The sequence below is a fragment of the Megascapheus bottae genome, chromosome X (assembly GCF_031878675.1).
Source record: "Megascapheus bottae isolate mThoBot1 chromosome X, mThoBot2.hap1, whole genome shotgun sequence".
NCBI lineage: Eukaryota > Metazoa > Chordata > Mammalia > Rodentia > Geomyidae > Megascapheus > Megascapheus bottae.
In genome coordinates, this window is record NC_143547.1 from 43376583 (window position 1) to 43400947 (window position 24365).

General features: G+C 40.9%; 1 protein-coding gene across 3 annotated transcripts in view; it reads left to right on the top strand.

Moving 5' to 3' along the window:
* Nucleotides 1-22422, top strand: part of Ophn1 (oligophrenin 1) — a 272487-nt gene extending 250065 nt beyond the window's left edge. For 2 of the 3 annotated variants that reach the window (XM_090326862.1, XM_090326863.1), the window contains exons 20-23: nt 766-913; nt 5935-6258; nt 21315-21480; nt 22359-22422. In XM_090326862.1, the coding sequence (XP_090182988.1) occupies nt 766-913; nt 5935-6258; nt 21315-21480; nt 22359-22413 (693 nt within the window). In that variant the 3' untranslated portion in view covers nt 22414-22422. The remainder of the gene's footprint in view (nt 1-765; nt 914-5934; nt 6259-21314; nt 21481-22358) is intronic. The other variant, XM_090326864.1, reaches the window with a different exon arrangement.
* Nucleotides 22423-24365: the final 1943 nt, after the last annotated feature.

Genomic DNA, 24365 nt, shown 5'->3' on the forward strand with positions numbered 1-24365 from the left:
TACCACGTTAAGCCCCAGCACTACTTTCCACCCTTTTCTGGTGGTTAATTGGAGGAATGAATCTCACAACCTTTCCTGCCTGGGCTAGCTTTGAACTATGATCTGACTCAGATATCAGCCTCCTGAGTAGCTAGGATTACAGGCATGAACAACCAGTGTCCAACTTCCCATATGTTTTTTTTATTTTTTGCCAGTCCCTTCAGGGCTTGAGCTCAGGGCCTGAGCACTGTTCTTGGGCTTTCTCAAGGCTAGAGCTCTACCACTTGAGCCACAGCACCACTTCCGGCTTTTTCTATGTATGTGGTACCAAGGAATTGAACCCAAAGTCTTCATGCATGCTAGGCAAGCATGAAGCACTAGCAAGCACTAGGACAAACTCCGGCCCTTCCCATATTTTTTCAGTGATGTAGCTTCTATAATGATTCTTGCCCGTGAAGATGCCAGGCTCTGACATTCTCTTTCCAGGAATCATTGTGATCAATACTGTTATTCTCTCTGGCTGGCCAGTGATCTTTTTCCTCCCTGAGCATTGTTTCCTCCTCACTGAAGACTGCCAAGTTCTATACCTTGCACATGGCTGGAAATGCCTAAATCCTTGCTAGTAGTTAGTGGGAGCAGGGAAAATCCTGCTTCTTTTATCCATACTTTTATTATTGGCATGAAGATTAGGTTAGACATAATGTGGCAGGTATCAGGGGTGGGTAACACTCGGGAGACAACTTGTGCTCCTAACTGTCACTTGGATTTCTTTCTACCCCTTCACAGATCTACTTAGGTCCACCTGAGGAAAGCACACCCCCCCCAGTACCTCCACCTCGAGTGACAGCAAGAAGGCACAAACCAATCACTATTTCCAAGCGCTTACTTCGAGAAAGGACGGTTTTCTATACTTCCTCCGTGGATGAAAGTGAAGGTCGGTGCTGAGATGCTCCTATGGCTACTGAGTGATGGATGAATAGACACTAAGAGAATATTGCAAGTCAGGACGCCTTTTTACTTCACATAGAGCTAAACATTTTCTATGGGAGAATGCAATCCTAATAGTCAATGTAGATATGTGGAAAATATAAACAGGTAACTTGTGGAGGATGGGTGGAGTTGGGATAGATAGGAGAGAATGATGGAAGACATGACATTGATCAAGATGCATTGTCATTGTAATTATAACCTGACATGTTGAATTGAAACACTTTTGTACAACTACTTAAAGTAGGTGAGGCTTGAATTCAGGGTCTGGGCACTGTCTTTGAGCTTTTTCAAGGCAAGCACTCTACCACTAGGCCATACTCCCGACCCTGTTTTGTTCTGAAATCAGGCAAGAAAAGCAAGTTTCATACTTTTTGCTCAGAGAGGGAATTCAGGTTTTGATAATGAACAGGACAGGAATACATTTGCAAAGGGGGCTTCCATGATTCTATACATGGCTAGTGGAAGATACAGGATATTCTTAGATCCATTCCATCAATACATTGAAATGTGTGCCTAAGGTGCTTTCTCAATGTTCTGAGATTTTATTTTGCTTTGTTTCTGCTGGTCCCAGGGCTTGAACTCAGGGCCTGGACACTGGTTTTTGAGCCTCTTTTTGCTCAAGCCTAGTGCTCTACCACTTGAGCCACAGCTCTACTTCCAGCTTTTTAGAGATTTATTGAAGATAAGAGTCTCACGGACTTTCTTGCTTGGGCTGGCTTTGAACTATGATCCTTGGATCTCAGCCTTCTGAGTAGCTAGGATTACAAATGTAAGCTGCCAGCACCCAGCTGTTCAGAGATTTTTAAATACAAATACAAAAAAACATGGAGGGAATAAGTACTATATACTTGATAGTGTGCTCTGTGTAAGGAGAAAGTATGATTCAGTCTGTCAGGGTCCTTCATCCCCGGTCCCCCTCTACTAGTAGGGGAATGGGGAAAAACACACCCCGACCAGGCCAAGCCATGAGAGGAGGGGGTCCAATGTCCTCCTGCACCCAGCCTTCTTACCCCGGAGCACGAACAGAGATGCCATGCAGCTTCATCAAGGCAGGAAGATCTGTCTCTCTCTATTCCCTAAATCCCTCCTCCTTATATTGGGTGAGGGAGCCTATCAGTATACAAGATGGACAGGACAAAGAGATCCACATGTTTTATCCCTACTACAAGCCTCAGCAGAAAGCTATTAGACATGGCGTTACTCGGCCCCCAACACAGTCCTTGATCTTAGGGTGCTTGGAGGATCAAGGAAGACACAGATACTGTGAATAAATATCCTTCAAAGGAATTGTGTTAGCACCCATTATACCTTGGCCTCTGCCACATTTACTATACTCACAACTGCTTTTTATTTGTGCTGGTACTGGGGCTTGAACTCAGGGCCTTATATTCTTGCTTGGCTGGTTTTGCTCAAGTTCTCATTCCACCATTTGAACCATTTCTATGCTTCTGGCTTTTTTTCTGGTTAATTGGAGATAAGAGTCACACAGATTTTCCTGTGCACTTTGATCCTCAGTTTTCAGCCTCTTTAGTAGCAAGGATTATAGGTGTGAGCCACTAGTGCCCGTCTGCTGTCAGTTTTCTTGAGTATATACTACAATTATCTATATAAAATCTGTAAATATATGATCATCCTATATTTAAACTTTTGGACACTGGTTAGGGTATTTTCCAAAGCAGTGTTAAATTTTACTTACCCACCAACAATGAATAAGGGTTCTAATTTCTTTAATGCTTGCTAATAGTTGCTATAGCCTGGCTTTTTTCAATTGAACCTTTCTAAGTGGTTAGAAATAAAGAATCTCATGTAATCATCAGAATTCCTATGTGAGGTAGGTATGAGGAATTCATTGAAGGACTGCGTAGAGAGAATAGATTGCCTAATTACCAGTGGTACTAAATGACAAAAACTAATTTGTAGCCATCTACCTTATCCCAGAGCTCCTTTGCCCAGTAGGACATTATACTCCTCTAATATGCTCAACAATATTCAACAAAGCAAGTAATGCTTCTATTCACTCCTGTTCAAGTAGTGTTTCATTATGTTATCTCCAAATGTATTATTGTCCTTGTAAACTCATTTCAGTGGATTTTTCCACCAGTGTCATGAATTCCTTTACATCCCAGGTCTTAGCTTTGACCATTCTATTTTTAATAAAGAAACTGCCCATCCTTGCTGATGCTCTAGTTTTAGCGCTTTGTCGTCGGCATAGTGGGTTCATCTACTACCCATGTCTGTTCAGACATGGTTTTTATGATCAATCCAAGAGAACATTATAAAACTACAGATTTGACATTGTTTTGTACAAAGATGAACATGATATCAATTCATGACCCTCATGATGGAGCTCCGTTCTAGCTTAACCCAATTTGTTCACATCTTTTATCTCAAATGTTCTGGCCAAGCTAAATTTGTTTATTTATTTATTTTCATTTTATTTTTTATTGTTGGGGTAATGTATAGAGGGGTTACAGTTACATTTGACAGATAGTAAGTGCATTACTTCTCACACATTATACCCCTTCTCATGTTTTTGTACCCATTTCCCTCGTCCCACCCTTTTCCAATCATCTTGTTTTAATAAAATATTTTCTTAACATAAATCATCATATTTTACAAGTAAATTTCCCATATATCTCTAAAAAGACCAGGACTATTTTTAAAAGTAAGATCTTAATTTTATTCATCACACTTAAAAGAAAAAAAATTTAAAGCCAATCATTTCTTGGGCTGGAAGTTAGCCTAGTGTTAGAGTGCTTGTCTAGCATGCATGAAGACCCAGGTTTGATTCCTCAGTACACATAGATAGAAAGAAAAGCTGGAAGTGGTGCTGTGACTCAAGTGGTAGAGCTCTAGCCTTGAGAAAGCCCAAGAACAGTTCTCAGGCCCTGAGCTCAAGTCTCCAGGACTGGCAAAAACAAAAACATAAACAAAACAAAACAACAACAAAAAAACCCAGTCATTTCTTAAGATCTGATAATCTACTCAAGTATCCAAATTTTCCTATTGCCTCATTTAAAAATCTAGAGCCCAACCAGACACTGGTGGTACATGCCTATAATCCTAGCTACCCACAGATCTGAGATCTAGAAAATATGGTTTAAAGCCAACCAAGGCAAGAAAGTCCATGAGATGAGACTGCGATATCCAATTAAGCAGCAAAAAGTAGAAAGTGAAGGTGTAGCTCAAGTGGTAGAGTGCCAGCCTTGAATGAAAATGCTAAAGAATGTTCTAGGCCCTGAGTTCCAGCTCCAGTATTCACACACACACACACACACACACACACACACACACACACACACACACACACACACACACACACACACGTGCACGTACCAGGTCCAGATAAGAGCCATGTATTACAATGAAAAGGTCTCTGGCTTGCATGAATTGTGTGTGTGTGTGTGTGTGTGTGTGTGTGTGTGTGTGTGTGTGTGTGTGTGTGTTGCTACTGAGGCTTAAACTCAGAGCTAGAGTGCTGTCCCTTAGCTTTGTTGTTGTTGTTGTTCAAGTCTGGTGCCCTGTCATTTGAGCCACAGCATCACTTCTACTTTTTGAGGTGTAATTGGAGATAAAAGAGTCTCTTCAATTTGTCTCCCTCAGCTGGCTTTGAACCTCCGTTCTTATATTTCAGCTTCTTGTGTAGCTACTTTACTGACATGAATCACTGGCACCCAGCTTCCTCTGAATGTAAGATGTGGAATCAGTACAAAGCAGGGACTAATATCTGAGAAAATTGTACACAAAAAAATCAGAGAAAGAACATGAAGTGATAACTATTTGAGTTTCTTCAAGGGGGTAGAGAAGAAGTTAAATTCTGTTATGTTTATTAACTTGGAGTTTGAGAGACCTTTGCATATTACTTTTGAGAGAAATAATTAAGAATTAGATTATATCTTTATTTAGAAAGGATAAAGCATGCAATTGATTGGAGACTTGAAGTCCCTTTTGAATTACATATATCTTCGAATAAAACAGCTTGCTTTATTTGTGCTGCACTGAATCATGGTCATGACAAATCATTTTTCTTTCTTTCCTTCTTTCTTTCCTTCTTTCTTTCCTTCTTCCCTTCCTTCCTTCCTTCCTTCCTTCCTTCCTTCCTTCCTTCCCTCCCTCCCTCCCTCCCTCCCTCCCTCCCTCCCTCCCTCCCTCCCTCCCTCCCTCCCTCCTTTCTTTCTTTCTTTCTTTCTTTCTTTCTTTCTTTCTTTCTTTCTTTCTTTCTTTCTTTCTTTCTTTCTTTCTTTCTTTCTTTCTTTCTTTCTTTCTTCTTCCATTGTGGGGCTTGAACTCTGGGCCTGGATGTTGTTCCTTATCGCTTCAGCTCAAGGCTTCCATCCTACCCCTGGAGCCACAGCACCATTTCCTGTTTCCTCTTTCCTAGTGGTTGAATGGAGATAAGAGTCTCATGGTCTTTAGTGCTTGGACTGGCTTTGAACTGCAATCCTCAGGTCTCAGCCTCCTGAGTAGCTAGGATTACAGGTGCGAGCCACCATGCCCTGCTGACAAATCATTTTCATATCTTGATTTCCCATTTGAATAGGACCTGACATTTCACCTGAATTAGAGAGGGCAGAGACCGTTTTTTGTGAGAGGTATCAGATGTTGCTCTAGTAATGGAAATTTGGGGAAATGTGTACACATTTTCAAAATTATATATGCCTGTACAAAAATAAATTTTTTGTCAGTAGTCAGACTTTAATTATGACCTGGGCACTGTCCCTGAACTTTTTTTGCTTAAGGCTAGTGCTCTACCACTTTGAGCTACAGCAACACTTCCAGATTTATGGTGGTTAATTGGAGATGAATTTCACAGACTTGCCTCCTGGTCTGGCTTTTCTAAGATCCTCAGATCTCAGCCGCCTGGGTAGTTTGGATTATAAGCATGAGCTACTGACGCCTGGCTTAAATCAAACATTTTAAAAGTTCTTACGAATTGTTTCTCTTTGCATGTACTTTCTTTTCCAGATGAAATCCAACACTCAACACCCAATGGCACAATCACCAGTAACCTAGAACCCCCCAAGCTGCCGCAACACCTCAAATCCCCTATGCAGAGGAGTGGAGAAGTTGATTCTGGGACAAAATCCCCTAGCAGGCTTGTTTCTGATGGCAAATCAGAGCCCTGCCTTGATACGGATGTGGGGAAGTTGATGTCCAGGCTACATGATGGAGGGACCAAGGCCACACCAAAGGCCACCAATGGAACTGTGCTAGGCTCTGGGCCTACAAAGACCCCTTCTTTTCATATCAAGAGACCAGCTCCCAGGCCCATAGCTCAGCACAAGGAGGGTAAGTGCTTGAGAACCTGGGAAACAGGACTGACCCCAAATACTTTGTTCCTTGAGAGCCTCCTGGGATTGGAGAGACTCTGTGTGTTTGTGTGTGTGTGTGTGTGTGTGTGTGTGTGTGTGTGTGTGTGTGTGTGTGTGTGTGTGTGTACTGGTACCGGGGCTTGAACCTAAGGCTTCTTGCTCTGGCCTTTTAGCTCAAGATTAGTATTCTACCACTTGAATCACAGCTCCACTTCTGGCTTATTGGAGATAAGAATTTCATGGCAGGTTGGCTCTGGTGCCTAGCTGATGCCTGTAATCCTAGCTACCCAGGAAGCTGAGATCTGAGGAACCTTTAATCTTAGGATCAGCCCAAGTGGGAAAGTCCATAAAACTCTTATCTCCAATTAGCTACTAGAAAAAAAAAAGGAAGTGGAGCTGAGGCTCAAAGTGTTAGAGCACTAGCAATGAGCAGAAAAGCTCAGGGATAGCGCCCAGGCACGGATTTCAAGTCCAATGACCAACCCTCCATAAAAAATAGTGTCATGGAAGTTCCAGCCCAGGCTGGCCTTTGAACCTTCATCCTCAGATCTCAGCTTCCTGAGGATCTAGCATTATAAATCTAAGGATGCATTTTGATGGTTTTATTTGCTAATATTCATATCTCTATCATTGTTTATTAAGTGTCTTCTATGTACCTGGGTATTGTGCTAGATGATAATATGATATTCTTCCTTTCTTTCTTTTTGGTCAGTCGTAGAGCTTGAACTCTGGGCCCCAGTGCTGTCCCTTCAACTCAAGGCTAACGCCCTACCGCTTTGAGCCACAGCACCACTTCTGGCTTTCTGGTGTATAACTAGAGATGAGTCTTATGGACTTTCATGCCCGGGCAGGCTTTGAACCGAGATACTCAGATCTCAGCATCCTGAGTAGCTAGGATTAGAGACGTAGAGGTGTGAGCCACCAGCACCCGGCATGATACTATTTTTTATGCTCATAATCCTTCTCCAGAGCTCTACTATTTTTGAAGTATTTTCTGTTAAAAATAGGATCTGAGAGAGAAGTAACATATTAAAGATTCAAAGCTGAGAACTACAGAGCTCCAAAGTAAATCTCACCATATCTGGTAGGCACCAAGTTCTAATCTTTGTTTAGAGACACAGGTATGGCTTTACCTTCTGATTAGGAGCTTTGAATCTCTCAACTATTGTCTGGTTCATTTTTCTAGCTTTGTACAACAAGAGACAAACAGGCACAACTTCTGCAAAGCTGTGATGTTTTGAAATTATTACAAGCTCAAGATATGGCTGACATCTATAAATTTATTTGGATATACACATGGAGGAGGTCCATATAGAGTGATTGGGGCTGAGCCAGAAAGGAGTTTTGGAAGATATAATTCTAACAAGATCATCTGGTCTAATGGAAAGAATATGGACTATGGTATCAGAAAGGCTTTATTCCAGATTCTAGCTGTCTTACTTTATAGCTAGATGACCTTCTAAATGTGTACCTTATGTGGTTATATCTTGTGCTCTTCTAAAAAAAAGAAATTGAAAATATTTTACAATATAGCCAAATGTAAAAAATTAAAAATAATAAGGCTAGCCCAAGGTTGAAGCTTGATAATATAGAGTAATTGTCATGGATGCGTATGGCTCCTGGCCCATCTCTAGTACCACAGAAAATAAATTAGCAGGGCAATTTATTTCACACCTCTTATTTTTGTGCTGGTATTGGGACTTGAACTCAGAGCTTTGTGCTCTTGCTTGGGTTTTTCTTTCCAGAGGGCTGGACTCTACCACTTGTCTGCCTGGGCTAGCTTTGAAATATGATCAACACTTATATCATCTTGAGACTTCAAACAAAAGTTAGTAAATTATAGCCCATGGGTCACTTCAAGCCATGATTTCTTTTTATATGATCTATAAGCTACTTTGTTTGTATTATTGAATGCTTAAAAAGCATAAGAGAAAAATATTTAATTACATGAAAATTATATGAAATTCAAATTTTGCGACAAACACTTATCAGTTAGGGCTGCTTTCACATGACTGCAACAGGATTTAGTGAGGAGCAAAAGAAAACCTACAAAGCCTACCATGTTAACTATTGCAGCCTTTATAGAAAAAGTTTGTTCACTTCTGCCTGAGGTTCTAGAGCTCAGGCAAGAAAACTGTGCCTAGGTGTGGGGTAAGGTGGGGGAGCAGAGAGCAGGGAGATGACAGGAATGAAAATGAGATACAAAGTATTTGCCTTAAAGCCTTGCGTGCTTCCTGGAATAACATCAGATCTTTGCGTCCATGCTGACTACAGAAAGCAAAAGGAGAGATCTTGTGCTTTGGGAATTCCAAGTTCTTATGGAAAAATAAGCCCCTTTTCTAAGTAAAGCCCTTCTTCCTTCCCTCCATTTCCTTTATTTTTTGTGCTATTAGTATGGCTGGAACCCAGGACCTCATACTCACACTGGGCTTTTTGGCTCATGTGTGGTGCTCTTAACACTTGACCCACACCCCCAGCCCAGGTTTTTCTTGATTAATTGCAAAGAAAATCTCTTCAACTTTTCTGTGTAGTCTTACTTCATGAACAATGATCCTTCAGGTCTCAGTCTTCTGAATAGTTGTGAGCTACCCAACCAATGCCTGGACACAATATTTTTTTTTCTTTTTTGAAGACCAGGGAACTTTGTTCCATATATCATGTCACAGAACAACCCATAGCATTTTCTCAGAACACAGTTTAGCAAAAACTGTTTTGTGTGTGTGTGTGTGTGTGTGTGTGTGTGTGTGTGTGTGTGTTTGTGTGTGTGTAGCAATTCCTTGGCTTGATCGAATGGATCTGTGATTCCTGTTACTTATTTTCTTTGTACCGTGCTTTCCCTGTCTGTAAAGTGAGGGGAAATAGCGCACCCCACAGAATTAGTACTAGATCTAAAAGATATCACTAACAAATAAAAATAGCTGGCATATAAGCAAGTTTTGGAATATCATCTAAATTTCCTCCCCTACTCTGTCCTCCCTCTCCATAATTTGCCTCATATGAGAAGTAGCCAAGAAAGGCAAGACTTCTATGTGGACATCTGTTTCAGTTTATGTCAGATATTGACCTTCCCTACAATCTGGTAGATGGTTGGATAACTCCACTCATATTCATGGTAAAATTGGTCCTGTTGGTTGTCAAGATTCTGTCCAGTTGGCACACAAAGGAACTTAGCCCTCCCTATCAATTCAGCCTTCACCATCTTCTATGGCAGAGTTCAATCCCAGTGCCATCCCCGCTGCCCCTTTCTCTCTCTTCCTGGGATCTGTCCCCTGGGGTGCTATCTCCCGCTGCTGCCATCTAATGGAATGCATTTATTTAAATAGGGATCTGACTTGACCAGTATTAGCCAGGCTATGTAATCCTGGATGTAGCATCATCAGACTTGGTTTTCAGCCCTAAGTCAGTTAGCAACAGACAGGAGTTGTTATAGGTGTTTGTTTTTATTTTTGCCTCAAAGCCTCAAGGAAAGCAGATCTGGCTGGGTGTGGTAGTTCCTGTCTATAATCGTAGCTACTCAGGAGGCTGAGATCTGTGCATTGCAATTCATAGCCAGCCAGGCATGGAGAAGTTGGTGAGACACTTATCTCCAATTAACCACCAGAAAACTGGAAGTGTTGCTGTGGCTCAAGGAATAGAGCTAGCCTGGAACTGAAGAGTTCAGGGGCAATGCCCAGGCCCAGAGTCCAAGTCCCACAACCAACAAAAAAAGAAAAATAAAAAGCAGATAGGGCTGAGGGCCCAGTAGTGCCTGCCAACCTAGCAACTCAGGACTGAGGCTGAGATGTGAGGATAAAAATTTGAAGCCAGCCCAGGTAGAAAAATTCTATGGGACTCTTCTCTCAAATTCAGCTCAAAAAAACTAGAAGTGGAGCTGAGGTACAAGGAGTAAAGCATCAGCCTTGAGAACAAACGCTCAGAGACAGAGACTAAGCCCCAAGTTCAAGCCCCCAAACTGGCAGGACTTGCCTCCCTTAAAAAAAAAAAGCAGATCTGAGATGTTTTGGAACTCTGGAGGATTGGCCATACTTGTGATGTTATGGTCCCTTTAAATATTTCCCACCCCACCTCCTCAGCTCTGCCTCTCTCTTTCCATTCCCATTTTGGATGCGGCTTTGTGGTAGAGTCTTAGGAAATGAAGAGGGTTACCAAAGAAACAAAAACCACAAGGTCTGACCCTGAACTGCAGCTGATAGTTGGCTCCTGATGTTGGCCAGCAGACTGAATGAAAAGTACCAGAAGGCTAGAGATGTCTGCATAGTTTGATCTACTCTGGACCCTACAGTAATGCTATTTCAGCTCTTTGGTTCCGGATGCTTCATTGCTTTAGTGATCAATTGTGCCACCATCCTGCCCCTGCCCCGTTGTCTACCTCCTAGCAATAACCCAACATTTGAGCCAATTTGATACTCTGCACATTTTTCCCAGCAGTCAAATAGCAAAAATATGGCTCCTATTCAATGGCTTTCTTCCATGATAGTCAGTTTTACAATAACATCAATTTTGTTTGCAGATGGAATTTTGTCCAGGGCCTTTTAAAAAAAAGTTTTATTCTAGATACGGAATTGGATACTTTCTCCTGTTATATCTATCTGTGGAGTCAATTTTTCTCTCTGAATTTTAAAAATTAAAGTAAATTTTTATTTTCTTTAAGTCGTACAGAGTTGCCATTTAACAAGGGAGTTAATGAATACAATGTATCTTGATCAATGTCATCCCTTTCAACATTCTCACCCATCCCTCCCAACTCACCCCTTCCTTCACTTCTTTTAATTTTGTAGGGCATACAAAGATTACAACTCTTTATAGCACATTTTTATTTCTTTAGACTCTTTAGCCATTTTCCCCTTTCTGTTTATCTAATAGGAACTCTACAAGCCCCTTTTCTTTCCATTTGTTCTTATGTGTGTTTTGGCTTTTCAAAAGGCATACATGTATGTAGTTTTATTGATTGATTGATTGATTTAATTTATTGGCAGTCCTGGGGCTTCAATTCAGAACCGGGATACTGTCCTTGAGCTTTCTCAAGGCTAGCATTCTACCACTTGAGTCACAGCACCACTTTCAGCAATATTTTTTCTTTTGCCAGTCCTGGGGTTTGAACTCAGGGCCTGAACACTGTCCCTGGGCTTTTTCCTCAAGGCTAGCGCTCTGCCACTTGAGCCATAGCACCACTTCTGGCTTTTCTATGTATGCGGAACCAAGGAATTGAATCCGGGTCTTTGTGCATGCTAGGCAAAGCGCTCTACTACAAGGTTACGCTTCTGCCCCACCCACATCACATGTGTGTAGTTCTATAGAGGGGTTTAAAATTTCCCTTCAGGGAATGATGAGGATAATTATATTCTGTTTTCATGTCTTTGCACATTTATTCACCCATAATGCTACGTGATGGAAGAGGCAAAGGTCCTGGTCCTACCTTCCAAAGGTTCATGGGGAAGCTGGCATAGACCCAATTCTAGCTTACTGTGATACATGTTTTGGTAGGGATGAGAATGAATTTCAGGAAGAACATGAGTAAGTGAACCTTTCTTTCTGCCTAAGATACTGAGATTCAGATGGAGGGCACAACACATACTGGACCCAATGACACATGAGATTCCGAGTACTTTGTGGCTCTTCCCTTCTTGATTTGAGAGAAACGAGTTCATCTGGTGGGGTATTCCTGGATTTGGAGGAAGGATACTTGTAAGGCCTTGCTCAGTCACTGGGCCATCAATTCTCCACTGAGATGACTCATGCTATGAGTGGCATTTGTATGTGCTTAAAAGTATTAGGAGCAGACTTGCTCCTGCATTAATGGGTGTTGCTGGCCATTATCCACATTTTCTTGTTTGGACTCATTATGTTTTAATAATCTACAGTTTGGTTTTCATTTCTCTGCCTTTCCTGGAGCCTAAGTCCACATTGTTCCACACTGATAATTAATAGCTAAGGGAGAAATAAGGCTTCAAGATGAGCAGTGAACATGGACAAATATCTTAGAAAGAAGTTAGTCTTGAAAACCAAAGGAATCTACAGGAAGAAGCTCTCCCTGTACCATATGCTCTTTGGGTGGGTGGAGATAAATACAAGGGACAGTAGGAGAAAGTTACTTGGGGTAGAATATAGGACCAACAGGACCCAGTAAGTCTTAAGATGCTCAGATTCCTTTTTTTGAACAGTCCCAGGACTTGAACCCAGGGCCTAGGCACTGTTCCTGAGCTGCTTTTGCTCAAGGCTAGCACTCTACCACTTGAGCCATAGCACCACTTCTGGCTTATTCTTTTTATGTGGTACTGAGGAATCAAACTCAGGGTTTCATGCACGCTAGGCAAATACTCTAACACTAAGCCACATTCCCAGCCTTCAGATTGTTTGGGTGTTATCATTTTATCGACAGTAGTGAGCAAATTGGACTAGAGATGGGGACCACATTTGTAGTGAAGACCAAGTTGAAAAGCAAAGTTACAAAAGAAATGAAGCCAGGTGGCTGATGCCTATAAACTTAGCTACTCAGAAGACTGATATCTGAATTTTTCAGTGTGGCAAGCCATAGCAGAAAAGTCTATGAGACTCTTTTTTTTCCATTAATCACCAAAAAGCTGCAAGTGGACATGTTGCTCAAGTACTACAGCTCAAACCTTGAGCAAAAAAGCTACAAGATAGCACCTGGGTATTGGATTCTAATGTGAGTAACACACACACACACACACACACACACACACACACACACACACATGATAGAAGGTGTGGTACAAGTTATTTCCAGTGCAGAAGGTCGTGGGCCTATGCCTGCAATCCTAGTTGCTCAGGAGATTGAGATCTGAGGATTGCAATTCAAATCCAGCTGAGGCAGGAAGTTCACAAATGACTTATCTCCACTTAACCTCTCTATAAGCTGGAAGTGAAGTTTGGGCTCAATTGGGAGAGCTCTAGCCTTGAGCAAAAACACTAATGGACAGTGTCCAGGCTCTGGGTTAAAGCCCCATTACTGGCACTTAGGAGTGCGAGTAGCAGAGAAAGAGATGAAGAAGAAGTACAGTTTGAAAGTACAGTTTTCTTTCCTTTTTTTTTTTTTGGCTAGTCGTGTGGCTTGAACTCAGGGCCTGAGCACTGTCCTCAGGCTTTTTCTCAAGGCTTGCAGTCTGCCACTTGAGCCACAGCACTACTTCCAACTTTTTCTATGTATGTGGTACCAAGGAATCAAACCCACGTCTTCATGCATGCTAGGCAAGCACTCTACCACTAGGCCAAACTCATGGCCCTGGAAGTACAGTTTTGTAGACACAGCAAACCATAGGTTCAAGAGAGCGTGGTAACAGCCCACCTTCTAGAAGCTTTCAGATGTAATTCTATTTCTGTCTTTCCTTCTTTCTAGCTACTGGACTTTTGATTTCTTTCTCCAACTCACTTTTAAGACCTTAGAGGAACTCTATCATATTCTATAATTCTGGGCATAAAAGTCCTTATAAAACTTCCAGAGCATTGAATACTTTTCACTTTAGGTTTCAAAATAACCCTAAAGCTTGTGGTGGTGTCATGTTTGTATGTTATATAGAGCACACCCGGAGACCTTTCAAAAATGAAAGCTTTTTCATTGTATGTTTCTTGTGCTGGTCCTGGGACTTGCATTCAGGACCTGGCCACTGTCCCTGAGCTTTGTGCTCCAGGCTAATGTTTCAGCACTTGAGCCACACCTCCACTTCTAGTTTTATAGTGATTAGTGGAGATAAGAGTCTCAAAACTTTCCTGCCTGGGTTGGTTTTGAACAGTGATCCTCATTCCGATATCAGCTACCTGAGTAGCTAAGTTTTACAGGCATGAGCCACAAGCATCCTGTTTAATTAGCCTTCTAATAGATTGAATTACATTTTTCTCTACTCAGTAAATATTGGTTTATTATTTGTTAGCTATATGCAAAGCAATTTTCTTGATTATCTGGGAAATACACAGATTAAACCCTACTAGGGTCTTGCTTACAAGTTGAGGGGAGAGAAGGGGGGAGACAAAGAGACAAAATACAGGATTCCAAGTACAAGACAATCAGTGCCTTAAGAACCAGAGAAAGGAACTTGGAGCATTTGGGGCTTCCTAAGAGACATAGCACTTAAGCTGATACAAATTTGGCATGTGGGAATTGGATAAAGAGCATCTCGGAAAGAGATGATTAACTGTAAGACATGTACGTGGAACAATAAATAATACTGTTTGTCTGGACTGTAGGATATATAAAGAATGGTGGCAAGTTTCAGATCCAGAAAGACAACTGAAGCCAAATGGAAGAAGGCGGTTGAATGCCAGGTTAAATATTTTTGGGTGCACTCAGCAGGCAACAAGGAGCCATGAAATCTAAATTTGTTTCAGAGAGAAAGAGATAGACAGAATCACAGAGATATAGGTGTACTGTCTAGTCGGAGAGACACACAAAGGCAGAGAGATGAGGCAGAAAGACAGGCATAAGGAGATGCAAAGAGGTACAGAGACATACAGACATACACAGAGACACAGGGAGATGCAGAGAGAGAGAGAGAGAGAGAGAGAGAGAGAGAGAGAGAGAGAGAGAGAGAGAGAGAGAGAGAGAGAGAGAGAGAGAGAGAGATTGGAGCCTTTACAGTTCTCCAAGAGCAACTGTTAAGAATTAGCAGCAGGGAGAGGTAGACGTCTATAAACTGGGATACTGATTCATCTACAAAGCAGTCCAAATCCATATTGTACTGGTAGAGAAATGATCTGCTGACAGTTATGCAAGTTAGTTTTAGTACTAACACTAGACTCCAGGATCTTGACTGCCAGTTATATGTCTTCTCCCTGCCTGCCTTACCAGTTTGTCATTGTGGCTTAACTGTGACTGAGACAAATTAGAGGCAAGAAAGGACAACATTGGGGTCTTTCAGCCAAGAAAACTCTTTGCTACTACTTCAAAGCTTGACTTGTAATGAATCATCAAGTTGGAGCTACAAATAAAGGGACTAGACAGATACAAAATTAATGATGTTTGTTTTTTAAGGTTGATGTCCATTTAGAAGTGGCTATAACTTGGGAATTAATAAGGTTCCGATTGAGGGATGTTGCCTGGTTCACTTATCAAGTGAAGTGACAGTCCTGTGATGGGCATGGCTTCAGGTAGAAATATTTTCTACTCTGACACTGTATCCTATTGTTCTTAACTGGCTCCATATTCAGTGACCAGTAGAAATGGGGACTGCAGTATCCGCTGTAGCCTGCTAAAAATATACATGTGTCTGGTACTGGTGGCTTACACCTGTATCCCAGCTACTGAGGAGGCTGAGATCTGAGGATCATGGTTTGAAATCAGCCCAGCCATGAAAGTCCATGAGACTCTCATTTCCAATAAACTACCAAAAAAGACAAAAGGACAGCTGTGACTCACATGTTAGAGCACTAGCATTGAGCAAAAGGAGCTCAGGGACAGTATCCAGGTCCTGAGATCAAGTCTCAGGACATGTATACACACCAAAAAAATATCCATGTGTAGGTCGCATCACAATCAATTAAAATAGGATCTCTTTGCATATTTCTACTATATAATCAATGCTAAACCACTGGGCCATTAATAATTGGGACTACATCTGTTTCAGAAGTCAAACTGTAGAATGAAAGCTAAGGCCCAACAAAATAAGCACCAGGAAGTAGATACTTGCAAGGGATTGGATGTGGAGCCAAAGGGAGAGGGGAAGGGAAGTCCCTAAGAAAAGTAAGGGAAGGGGGGCGGACCATAAAGGGTAAGAATGATCAAGTTGTATTGTACTCTTAAACTGCTTTGTCATTTGGCACATCCTACTGCAACTGCTTAAAGATAATAAAAGTAAGAAGAAAGGCATCAAATGCAGTTGAATCTATTATTGAACAACTCAGGTTACTCCTCTCATCTCGGAATCCTTTTAACTGTACAAAGGAGATAATTATTTTTTCTTATTGTAAAAGTGATGTACAATTGTATAAGTAAGATAATGAGTATATTTCTTGTCAAACAGTGCTGTTCCCTCTCATTTTCTCCTTCTCACTTCCCTGACTCCCCTCCCCCCAAGTTGTAGACTTCATTTCCAACATGGTATCTAGTGAATATCACTGTTGCATTGGTTCACTATTTATCTTACTGTTTCTGTGATTCCCCTTCCCTTCTGCAAATCAGATAGATATATATACAAGACAAAGTGTTCAGAAATCAAAAACAGTTATAACAGGGCATAAACCAAAGGGAAAAAAAAGAAATAACTGCAAACAGTACATTATAAAAACCTTTTGTTTATAAAAACCTCTTGTTTCTATTTCTTGGAGTTCATTTTGATAATCTTCATTTCATATGGTCATATACACCTAGCTATTGAGCTATTGTGATCCTCTGCTAAGGATATCATAGACATAGTCTTGTTATTACAAATGAGGCAAACCATGGAGCCTATGATTCTTTGGGTCTGGCTTGCTTCTCTTAATGTAATTTTTTCAAAGTCTTTCCATTTCTGTACAAATGGGGTGATGCCATTCTGATAGAAACATAGAATTCTGGGTGTATATATATACCACATTTTCTGAGTTGCATCTGGGTTGGTTCCATATCTTAGCTGTGGTAAATAATACTGGAGTAATCATGGTTGTGCTGGTAGCTTTAGTGTGGTCTTGCTTGTGGTTATTTGAGTAAATGCCCAGGAATGAAATTGCTAGATCATTGGGGAGTTCTGTGTTTAGTCTTTTAAGGAACCTCCATACTTCTTTCCAGAATGGTTGAACAAGTTTACATTTTCACCAACAGTGTAGTAGTGTTCCAAAGGGGATAATTGTTTCTTCAGAATTGTAACCAATTTTTAAAATTGGGGCTTCTATTCAACATGTGCATAGATTGCATCTTGACCAATAATACTCCTTCAATCATTCTTACCCAACTCTCCCAACCTCACCCTTAAGTTACCTACTTATATGTCGCCTATGTACATTAACCCTCCTTCCTCTCTCCATTCACCAACTGGGTACTGTCCCTGAGCTTTTGTGCTCAACGCTCAGCCACTTGAGCCACAATTCCACTTCTGGCATTTTGGGTGGTTAACTCGAGTGTCTCATAGACTTTTCTTCTTGGGCTTGCTTTGAACAGTGATTCTTAGATCTCAATCTGCTGAGTAGTTAAGATTATAGGTGTGAGCCACTAGTGCTCAGCCACTGGTCCATCTCTGAACCTCAGTTTCTTGTGTATAAAATGGGGATGATATGATCTTTCTTCACTTGAAAGCTTATTGTGACTACTAGATAGCTATCATTTAGGAGAGTGCTTTGAATAGTATAAAAGTTTATTAGGAAAAAAAGGATTACCATTTTGGTTATTTAGTTTTGATGTGATTCTGCATGGCCAGGCTGGTGCTAAGGGGCATAAGATACAGGCTAATGAGAAGAAAGTGGGTAATGAATAATAGTTATTCCTTCATGATAGATCAATCACACTGTATTTTCATATCTGTTTCACCATACCAGTTTATGTAGATGAATTAAAACAGAACACAATAAAATCTAAGCACTTTAAGAACATTTACCTGTACCTGGATGGAAATGTGGTATGCGTGCTAGAGTGCTCAGAGGGGCTAGATTTGAGCAGGACCTTCAGGGATGTTTACAATGCAGGAGACATGCAATCAAGAACACACACAGGCAAGAAGTAGAGCAGAGTCTGTTGCTTGCTTAACCCTAGTGGATGTAAATCAGTGTCAACATGCCATCTAGTGTACTTCTCTGACCACTTTGTGAAGAGGGGAGAGGGTTTGTTATACTTGTTTCCTACATAAAATGATTATGATCAGAGATGAAAGCATTATTGAAGATCCTACAGCTTGTAAGTAGCAAACAAGACCTTGCAAGCACAGTTTCAGACTCACAACGCTTTGGAAATCAGGACATTGTCTCACCTAAATGTAAGAGTTCAGGATTTGCTTTGGTGGGGTGCTGAGAAGAGCAGTTTGATAGCGTAGAGTAGGGTTTGTTCATGGAACAAGAAATTGTAACCAGCTCATGGAGGGCCTTGAATTCATAAGGAGTTTGAACTTCTACATTTTAGAGCTACTGGGAAAGTCTTAAATGAGAGGGAAAACAGTATCAATGTAAAGTAAATTTTGTAACAATGGTATGTGGATTCATTTTAATATAGTTCTATGTTTACCTTAAATAATTTATAGAATAAATTGAATAGAAATCAAGATCTACACTGATAGATATCCTTGCCTGGATATATATATATATGTGTGTGTGTGTGTGTGTGTGTGTGTGTGTGTGTGTGTGTGTATGTGTGTAATATTTTTTTCAATATTTTCTTCATCAGACCATGAACACTTTTCATGGATTTATTTTTATTTAATGTTATTTCCTATCAATATTTTCTTTTTACTATGTCTGTTTCTGCTTAATAAGTGTTTGTTAAGACAGAAGTTGGTGGCTCATGCCTATAATCCTAGCTATTCAAGAAGCTGAGATCTGAGGAACATGGTTCCAAACCAGCCAAGGCAGGAAAACCATTGAGACTATCTCCAACTAACCACTAAAAATGCCAAAAGTGTAGCTATGGCTCAAGTGGTAGAGTACTAGCCTTGAGTACAAAAGCTCAGGGACAGTGCCAGACCCTGAATTCAAGCACTAGGACTAGCACCAATGTGTTCATGTGCATATGTGTGTCTGTTTGTGTGCTGATTTAATGTTAGTAAGAACTGAATCATTTTCTTAGCCTTGTGTTTTTGAGTTAGACTTTTTGCTATTATTATGCATGCTTGTACCAGTAGATTTTGCTTATTTTTTTCCTTCCTTTTGGATTAATTGCTTTGGACCTGTCCCTCAAAGTAGAATTACTGGATCAACAAGTATAAACTATTTCATATGAATGAGTTTTGTGTTTCATCCAAATTTTTCTGGAATGCTTGAGATGAGTATCTGGATAGAATAAAGCCAGTTTACAGTGCCACCAGATATGTGTGAATGCACTGGCCTTGCCATAATTCTGCCAGAACCATTCTGCCATTTTGTTAAAGAAAAAAAAAAGACAAGAAAGGTATTTATTTTTTCTGGCTAACCTGCAGAGATGTGGAGGTGGGAAGGTGAATTAGGAGAGTGTAACAAAAGTGAAGCCACAAGTAAAAAGGACCTGGATTTTCCTTTTGTTATGCCATTCCTGGGGCTTGAATTAAGAGCCTAGGTACATTTCCTGAGCCTTTCCTTTTATTGTTATTGTAAAGATGATCTATGGAGGAGTTAGTTACATAAGTCAGGTTAAAAGTACATTTCTTTTTGGACAATGTCACTCTTTTCCTCCCACTCTTCTTGTTTTTCTCTCATGCCATAACCCACAAAATGTATAGTTTATTTTCAATATATTGTACATTGAGTACCACTGCCACATTGGTTTGCACTTTCTATGCCCTCTTACTCTCCCCCAAAATGATAAACTCATAAACAAGATAAAAGCTATAGAAAACAAAACAGCAGCAACAACAACAAAATCCTCTTTCCATTTCTTGAAGTTCATTTTGATATATATTAGATTATATGATTATATGTACATAACTATTGAGACTTTGTGATCCTCTCCTATTTTGCTTAAGGCTAGCACTCCATCTCTTGGGCCTCAACTCCACTTCTAGTTTTGTTGAGAAAAAGAGTCTCATGATCTTCATTGCCTAGGCTGGCTTTGAACCTTGATCCTCAGATCTCAGGCTCTGAGTTGCTACCCGTGAGCCATAGGCACTTAGCTAGGACCTGTTTTTTTTTTAATTTTTTTATTTTAATTATTATTTTTTTTGTCGGTCGTGGGGCTTTTGCCTGTGCCTGGGTTCTGTCCTTGAGCTCTTCAGCTCAAAGCTACTGCCCTACCCCTTGAGGTACAGTGTCACTTCTGGTTTCTAGTAGTTAATTGGTGATGAGCCTGTCTTTTAGCGTTTGGGCTGGCTTTGAACCATGATCCTCAGATGTTAGCCTCTTGAGTAGCTAGGATTACAGGCGTGAGCCAGTGCACCCAGCTTAGGACCTGTTTTTTGTTTGTTTGTTTTTGTTTTTCGGTTGGTGGGGCTTGAACTCTAGGCCTGGGCAATATACCTGAGCTCTTCACCTCAAGGCTACTGCCCTACCCCTTGAGACACAGCCCTACTTCCCATTTTCTAGTGGTTAATTAGAGATAAGAGTCTCAGGGTCTAGTGTCTGGGATGGTTTTGAACTGTGATCCTCAGATCTCAGACTCTTGAGTAGCTAGGATTACAGGCGTGAGCCACTATGCCTGGCTAGGACGTAGATTTTTAAAATGTTTTTTCTTCTTTCTTCCTCCTCCCTCTTCCTCCTCTTCCTCCTTCTCCCTCCTCCTTTTGCTCCTCCCTCCTCCTCTCTCCTCCTCCTCCTCCTCCCTCTTCCTCCCTGTTCCTCCTCCTCCTCCTTCTCCTCCTTCTCTTCCTCCTTCTTGTAAGATGGGTTTCAATTTACCATGTCCATATAATATAATATAATATAATGCATGTTGATCAGTGTTACCCCTTCCATCATTCTCTTCTATCTCTCCCAAACCCACGCAGTTCCCCAAGAGTTAACTTGGCTCCATTTTCACATATGTACATTGAATCCAATCAACTATTTACTAAGCACTTGCTATGCATCTGACACTACAGCAAACATTAGTTTAGAATATTCTTTTGTCTATTATTTCATTTTTCTACCAGTACTAGGGTTTTGCTTTTACTAGCGTTTTGCTTTTGCTTGTTTTGTTTTTCCTCTTAAGGGTGGTGCTTGTCCTATTTTAATGCTTTCACCATCTCTGTTAAGTAATATATGATACTCCTGATTACCTAGCTGAAGAAATTGAGACTTAGGAAATCATAGGACAATTCCAAGAACTGAGGTTCAAACATAGGCTTCCTAGAGTGACAGTTTCCAAAAAGAACTGAAATAGAGAGACAAAGCTGTTGGTTCCCAAGAAGAAATGAAGACTGCGTGACCAAGATGACCTCAGTAACATTACCTGCTCATATGTGGTGTTACGTTTGGTTAACTATATCGAGCTCCTTGTATTATTTTCTCTCCCAGGAGAGGCAGAGGGTTTCAGCAAAGTACGGCCTCCAGGAGAAAAGCCAACCATCATCCGTCCCCCTGTGAGACCCCCAGACCCTCCCTGCCGTTCAGCTATTCCCCAAAAGCCAGAACCAAAGGCAGATACTGTGTCTGGCAATGCAGGGGATATCCCACCATCCGTGTAAGTAGTAGGCTGCTTTTTAGTTGATGTAGTACTTCTGTTAGGCTCCTAGGATGTTTTACATATTGCCATGTAGAGCTGTTAAGTGTGTACACTGCACAAGCCTGAAGTATAATTCACTTTAAAGTCTAGGGAATATCACAAGCCAATCATGTTTGGGGTATTCCAGTCAAACTTTATGGCTAAGAAATTTTCTTAAAAGATGAAAACTTTAAATTTACTTCATGTTTTTCATGTATAAATGTGTGGATAAGTCTTGGGGTTCAATTCAGGTACTGATGCTAAACTTTTTTTTCTCAAGGCTAGCACTCTACTATATGAACCACACTTATATGTCTGTATTTTTGCCAGCTAGTTAGAGATAAGAGTTTCATGAACTTGTCTGCCTGGGTTGGCTTTGAACCGTGATTGTTCAGATCTTAATAATCTGAGTAGCAAGGATTACAGATGTGTGCTACTGCTGCCTGGCTGCAGTATGGTTAGTCTTGTGCTTGTCTCTTAATTGCTGTGGTTATAAAATTGGAGAAAGAGGAAGAACAAGGACTGTACTGCTTCATCTAATTAGCAAAGTATATTTACAAAATCCAAAAGTAACACTGAAACCAGAGACTGGTTTTACTTACAACCCTGAGTAGACAATAGACTTAAAACTTTCTGAACCAATAGGGAACAAAGGGTATCCTCTATGGCTTTGGGAATACTTCTATAGGCTCACTAATATTTAAGACTTTTTCCAAGACCTAGCTCCTTTGCCAGCAAATGCAAGCCCTGATATTGGTAGCCCATCAGATGACGTTTCGTGTCCTTTCTAGTTTGGCCTTTGCTTCTCACATGTATTTCAGAGCAACTAATGAAACCTGCTTGGCTTCTGTTCACAGGGTGGCGTCCAGGACCAGATTCTTTGAAACAGCTTCCAGGAAAACAGGAAGGTAAGAGACACAGGCAACCAAAGAGAAGCCAAGTTGTTGCTTCTTTTTGCCAGTCCTGGGCTTGAGCTCAGGGCCTGAGCACTGTCCTTGGACTTTCTCAAGGCTAGAGCTCTACCACTTGAGCCTCACCACCACTTCCGGCTTTTTTCTATGTACGTGGTACCAAGGAATCGAACCCAGGTCTTCATGCATGGTAGGCAAGCACTCTACCACTAGGCCAAACTCCTGGCTCCAACTGGTTACTTTTTTTAAAATAACTGTATCAGAAATATCTTTTGGCTATTATATATTTTTATCTGGTTTTGTTTCTCTATAGCTTCCCTTGATCTCTGTGTGGGTCTGGTTGATGTTTTCTCACCTCTGTGTGTGTGTGTGTGCACATGCATGTGCTTGCATGTGTTCATAGGTGTATTCCAGGTGTGTGGGACTTGAATCTAGGGCCTCTCAATGACACTTGAGTTTTTCACCCATGGATGCCATTCTAGTCATTAGTTAATCCCAGTTTCTGGGAAGATAAGAGGCTCAGAGACTTGTCTGCCTGAGCTGACTTGGAATTGTGATTCTCAGATCTCAGCCTCCTGAATAGCTAGGAGTGCAGGCATGAGGTACCAATACTTGGTTTGTATCTTTAGCTTTGTCTCTGTTTCTTTGTCACCTTTTCTCATTTGTATTTCAGTCCACATCTGGCTTTTTCTGTGACTGTGATTCTCTGTCCCCTCTTTTTCTTTTTTTTTCTTTTTTCTTTTTTTTTTTTGCCAGTCCTGGGCTTGAGCTCAGGGCCTGAGCACTGTCCTTGGACTTTCTCAAGGTTAGAGCTCTACCACTTGAGCCTCAGCACCACTTCTGGCTTTTTTTTTCTATGTATGTGGTACCAAGGAATCGAACTCAGGCCTTCGTGCATGCTAGACAAGTACTTTAACCACTAGGCCAAACTCCCTGCCTCCCCTCTTTTTCTTATGTAACTCTTCCTGTCCATGTTTTCTTGTTAATATTTTCTTTACTTAGATCTGATTATATTCTAAAAGGGCAGCTGACAAGGACAGGTAGAATACAATACTGTACCATAAACAGTTTCACAATAAACATGGATACTATTTCAAAGGTAAACAGTGGATTTAGGCAATGGTTGTCAAACTGGCTGTACATCTAAAGCTGGAAAGGTTGCATAAAATCATAAGTCAAAAATTCCTGGCTTTGATTCTAGACTCACTGTGAAACAGAATCTCTAGCACTAGGGTCTGGTAATCCATGTTTCCTTTTTCTTCCTCTCTTTTTCCATTCCTCTCTTCTACCTTCCCTCTTTCTCATTCTTCTTCTACTTGTATCTCAAACGTCTTAAATGCTAGAACAGACTGTCCAAAGCCTGGGCTTTGGGGAATCTTAGACTAGAACACCTGGAGAAATGATAGCTTAGCCTTCAGGGTTTCTTCTGTGTATTTGTTCCACATTGCTAATCAGGGAATGAAACTGTGCTTCCTTAAAAAGTAGCAGGAGCAAACTCTTCTTGGTAGCCAGATAAAAGCAGAGCAATATGTAATCACCAAGCAGTGGAGCCAGAGTAGATGGGATATCCCCACTGGCCACTCTGGTATCTGACTTACCAAGACTTGATTCTGCATGGCAGGTCACCTTAGTGCAGCTTGGAAGTGAGCTATAAGGAGCTCTAGGCTCAGCCAGACTCTCCTTAGACATTACTTTACCATTTGCTTCATCATAAAAGACAGATGAAAGTGAGGTCAAGTTCCAGTTTTCTCTCACCAATAACATGAAGATACAAATTTGGGGGACTGAGCCCATGAGTCAGTAGAAGAAAGCTTGCATAGAATGTCTGAGGCTTGGGTTCCATCCTTAACACTACCAAAACAAAAATAACAAACAACATAAAACAGAAAAAAGAAGGTGTTTTTGTTTGGACACAGCAATTGGGATTTTTAAGTACTCATGATTATTGTAAGA